The 5,282-nt window shown below is 42.7% G+C and overlaps 1 protein-coding gene across 1 annotated transcript in view; it reads left to right on the top strand.

Moving 5' to 3' along the window:
• The first annotated feature begins 523 nt into the window (after positions 1-523).
• The window catches only part of gfpt1 (glutamine--fructose-6-phosphate transaminase 1), a 44,593-nt gene continuing 39,834 nt past the window's right edge, over positions 524-5,282 (top strand). The window contains exons 1-4 of the mRNA XM_048243491.1: positions 524-687; positions 3,546-3,653; positions 4,372-4,479; positions 4,780-4,905. Coding sequence (XP_048099448.1) covers positions 681-687; positions 3,546-3,653; positions 4,372-4,479; positions 4,780-4,905 — 349 coding nt within the window. The 5' untranslated portion in view covers positions 524-680. The remainder of the gene's footprint in view (positions 688-3,545; positions 3,654-4,371; positions 4,480-4,779; positions 4,906-5,282) is intronic.

Genomic DNA, 5,282 nt, shown 5'->3' with positions numbered 1-5,282 from the left:
TGATGTACTTGCTTTATTTGATTGAGGAGATTATTGTTAGTGAAAGTTATAACATTTTAAAAAGAGCTTGAGTTTCACCCTTCATATACTTGTTGGTTAGTCATGGGGTGTCTGAATAATATTTATGAGTTTGTCAGTCCACCTAAAACTGCAACCTGTGTAGGCCTACAATTATATACCTCATCCAGGAAGTAAAACACCAAAGGTTTTAACCACTGTTACAGCCAATATCATGTACCGGATTCCAAAAAATAAAGGATACACAAAGCACACAATACTTTAAATCTAGTGGAATTTGTAATGTGTTATACGTGGTTTTCACAATAACAAAAAGTTCAATCATCTTCAGATTAATAATAATAATTCACCCCCTTGACTTATGAGTCATAGCATAGGAAACTTGTCACAGGTGAATAGTGACACGTAGGCTTGTCATAACTGTAATTGCGGACATGCATCCTGCTGCCACGTCTGAACTATCTTCGTGTGCAGGTAGAGACATTCTCTGGTAGGGCTAAGAATGACAACCGCAGAGCCAATCGTAAAATAAGTATGAGGTGGGACTTGGCTCCCATTTCATAGAATTCGAAGGGAGGCGGGTCGCCGCCTGTGACAGTCTTTTCGAGGAGGAACTACGGTAGACTATCTGTGGCTAAGTTGCTGGAAGCAGACCTGAAAACATGTGTGGTAAGTAACGGCTTACCTTTAAACCACATTTCTTACGAGTATGTCAGTGGGATGTCATTCAATATGCTGTTAAACAAGTAAACACACAGTAGAGACAACGTTTGGAAAATAAGTTTTCCACGGTAAACGTTACTGGAATTGGATAGCTTGTTAGCTATCTCATCTATTTGACGGAGATCTCTGTCATATTGGCTTGTGCTGAGCTAAGTAGCATACAGCCATTGGTATATGAACCTGTACAGGATTGTCATTATGTTCAACTCATTCAAAGCACATTTCCTGGGTATAAACGTCTTCATTCTGTTTGTTTTCTGAGCTCATCTATTTTGATCATAGATGGAGTAGTTAGCAAATGTGAACACTGTTAATTTAACGTTACTCTCTCCTCATAACAGTGGTCGCCTCCTGGCTAGTTAGCAATATCGTACGGACATTTCTTGCACTAACTATGTCCATGTCCTGAGGTATTGGTACATAACTGTTAAGTTGTTAACCGTAGTGTAAATGTGCCTCATTGCGCTAACGATAGGTAGGCCTATCATACTGACTTCTGCTTCATCACCATCCACCATCGCTACCGCTTGCTCCTGATCTGTTGTGAAAGGCTGCGTGCATGAATGCATCAACTGTGGCAAGTTGTCCCTATACATTTTCAAATGGTGATGACCACGAAGACATGGCGTCCCAGCGGCATGCTTATGATTTATTTGCTATCTAGTTAGAAAACAATGACGTTATGTAACGTTATATTGACATTCTGACGTATGTGGACAACTCAAAATAAAGTGCAACAGTAAACTGGCTTGTGGGAAATGCGTGCTGAACCTCACCGGCCGATGTTTTGGATTTCATGATTCTATTAATCGTCTTTGGAAATGTGATTTGATTCTGCCATGGCCGACCCAGGCTGTAGATTAATTATCCTCGCTTCAGTTTCTGTTCGGCACATACATCAGTCAGCCTTGGCAACTGCTAAGGCCACCAGTGCCAATCTTGTGAACTTTTAGTCAAAACTGATAGGCTACACTCACTTGCATTAGGAAAAGAGATTGCCTGATAACCTGCAATGCTGCCTTTCCTCATTGTCACTCAGAGATAGAAGCCAGAAAACTGATATGTTATCATGTCTGATATGTCTTCCCCTTGGCTGGCTAAGTCTATGTTTACTTAGACCAGTGATAGCCCCCTTCTCTTGTCAATTTTCAAGCCATCTTCCCCAACAAAGCTGAGGCTTGTTCACACCCACATTACTTGGATCAGCATGTAGCAGCCCCCCCCCAACCTCCAACTCTTCCCAGGCTCCCTGTGCCCAGCTGCTCTGAAAGAGGTCTCTGTTGTATCAGCAAGGAGCACCACTCGTCATATTCACCTCCTCGTAGCACCTCATTGCAAGACCACAGTTCTGTATAGTATTGATAGTCATAAACAACCCACCCCCAGCCCCATCTATTATTTCTCAATAGGCCTATGGCCTCAATAAGGCTCTGAAGAAAATGCTGGGTTGGGTAGTTGTTGCTGTCACAGGAACTGAGTCTGGTCACTTCTAAACAACACATACCTCTCAGTGGGAGTTGTCCAGATGTCCCACTGGAAATGTTCTTTTACTGATATTGTAGGCTAGTTATGAAACTGAAAATAGACCCCACCACTCACATAGGCCTACATGCATGCATGCCTTTTCACAGTCAGAGGCATGCACACGTATGCTGCCTTGTCAGCATTTCCAAATAATTGCAGTGATGGGAGAAGAGTTTCCACACTTCCTCTCGTATTTGTGTTTTGAAAGTAACACCCGATCTGATTGTGACAAACTCTTTTCAGATGTAAAACTATATTTGTCTCACAGACTGCCCAGTCAGGAATGGTAGGGCACCCCCAAAAAAACACACACACACACACACACACACACACACACACACACTCTCTCTCTCTTTGCATAGCATAAAGAACTTATTCAGGTCTCACAGCTCTAGGCATAAACAACTCTTGGTTTGTTGTCTGTGTGTGTGTGTGAGAGAGAGAAAGAGAGTGTGCCTGTGTGTTTTTATAGGCCAGTTCCACTACCCTCTTACAGAGATGTGAGACGTGTCTCTAAGTGTGGTGTGGGGTATGGCACAGACAGACTGACTGAGTCACAATCTGAGCTTAGGCGTCTCCCTTGAAAGCTGTGAGCCTGGAACCTGATATGCTATCGTGTCGGTGGTCAGGTTTTGTTTTAGAGATGGAACAGTTTAGGGGAAAAACAGATTGACCCTTTACAGAGTCACATAGCATTCTTACGTGATGTTCTTTCTACTATACCGGTCTCTGCTTTACTCCTCTATTGGAAACTGAATGTGTATTGTTCATATTACTCATTCTCTCCTGTGTGGTCAGACACCCCTTTAATTGAATTTGAGCATGAATGAATCATGATGGTAGATGTTTCAGTAGTCAAAATGGGGACATAAAAAATGGTGAATGGGAAGCAGAATGGCCCGTTTTTACTGACATCAAGATTTCTTTTCTTCTGGTTGTTCTTTGAGTCATCTTAAAAAAACTGGTCATGTCATTTCTGTCATTTAAAAGACTTTGCTGAAAGGCATAACAGCTGTAAGGCACACCTGGTATTCAGCACTGCATTCCCTCAGTGGTTATTACCTTGCCCTAGCCTAGCTCTCAAACAGCCAAGTAAACTTAGAGGGCTACTTGTAATGCGTCTTATTATCTTAATTATCTTAGCAAATTTGTAATGTTTGCTTTACTGCAAAATTTATAAGGGGAAGTCATATGTTGGTTTTTATGTAAAATATCAAAATATTAAAGATTTTAATGATGATATTAGTGATTTACTCATTAGTCGTGTGTGTGTGTTTCAGGAATCTTTGCCTACCTGAACTACCACGTGCCCCGCACACGGCGGGAGATCCTGGAGATCCTCCTGAAGGGGCTGCAGCGACTGGAGTACCGCGGCTACGACTCCGCAGGTGCGTGAACAGAGCGCGGAGCCTCTCTTTCATCATGACCTCATGACCCCGCCAGACTGGGCCTTGCTCTGGCCTGCGGTGATGCAGCCATCAAGTCCTACCCCAGCTACCAATGAGCACAGTGTAGTTAGATGGACAGATACCTCATTGATCTCAAAGAATATTTAGAAATTAAGGCAGAAGTAGCTTATACAGACAAAAAAAAACACATACAAATAACGAAAATACAATTGTATAATGCTATAGTGTAGTAATAGTCTAGTGCAATGTTGGTGTGGTGTACTGAAATTCAGCTGCATTGCGACTTTAACTTAACAAATATAAGACTTCTTACATGAGTTGAATCATGTTCAATAGACTGAACATGATTGTCACCAGGTCCAAGCACATGACCTGACTGAGCTCAATTGATGGATTGTACTGATCTAACGGTTGTCAAGCCTGCTTCCTTACCAACTCTCTGCATTCCTGAAGTCAAAGCTCGTCAGTGGCACTTTGATGTAGCTGGACACAGCTGCTTTGAGACAGGTGTGTTTGGTTGGAGCAGAGATAGGGTGTTCATTCTTGAAGAGGGGCAATACTGGAACTGGATTGAGCACTTTTGGCCAAAACAACGTGATGGCCAAGTGTCCCTGGATCACTCCTCCAGCCCTGCTAGACTGAGGCACTGTAGAGGTGCCGTTTGGCTGATTCCTCTGCTGCTTCTCCTCTTTTGCAGGCGTGGGCATCGATGGAGGGAACAGCAAGGACTGGGAAACGAACGCCAGGTCTATTCAGCTGATCAAACAGAGGGGCAAAGTCAAGGCACTGGATGAAGAGATTCACAGTAAGAGCAAATATATGAAGTAAATTGTTTGAAGTTTGAAGATTTATGAACGTGGAACCATTTTGATCCCCTCTTAAGCAAGTTGTCAGTTTTTCTCTGACCTAAAGGTGGTTTGCATAGACGCTATAGGCACACTCCCAGTGACACGTATTGCTTCACTTTACTGTCTATCCTAAGTAAACAAGGAACTCTTTGACGTCCTCTTTCGTGTGAGTCCTCATTGTTCCACTAATGGCCTCTGTTAGTGTTTGCATCTCTCACACACAAACTAACCTGAACCACATTATTTGTCATCTGCAGAACAGCAGGACATTGACCTGGATGTGGAGTTTGACGTTCACCTTGGCATTGCCCACACTCGCTGGGCCACCCATGGAGAACCCAACCCTGTCAACAGCCACCCACACAGATCAGACAAGAAGAACGGTCAGTCTGTCCATCTGTCTCTCAGTCTGTCAGAGGGTTATAAAGGATTTTTTTCCCCTGATGCTTTTTTATTTTTATTTTTTTACCATGAAACGGGCATAGATTCTGACATGACATCAGTTTTACATACTCTAATGCTGACATATTGGAACAGGAATCATCAAGTCTTTTGTCAACATTTGGTGATGCTAGTCCATGTTGTACTTAACAGACTCTCCAAAATCGCTTTCCTTTTATAGATAGATACTTTATTGATCCCCTAGGGGAAATTCAAGATGCTCGGTACACTTGCTACACTGCCCTATATCTGCCCTAGACACCGCTCTACAGTAACTTGAAAGTGATTGCAGTACCAGTTTTGGCCACAATCTTACATA

The sequence above is a fragment of the Alosa alosa genome, chromosome 5, assembly GCF_017589495.1.
Source record: "Alosa alosa isolate M-15738 ecotype Scorff River chromosome 5, AALO_Geno_1.1, whole genome shotgun sequence".
In the NCBI taxonomy this organism is placed as follows: Eukaryota; Metazoa; Chordata; class Actinopteri; order Clupeiformes; family Clupeidae; genus Alosa; species Alosa alosa.
The sequence above is the reverse complement of the archived record's forward strand: the minus strand, read 5'-3'. Positions and strand labels throughout refer to the sequence as shown.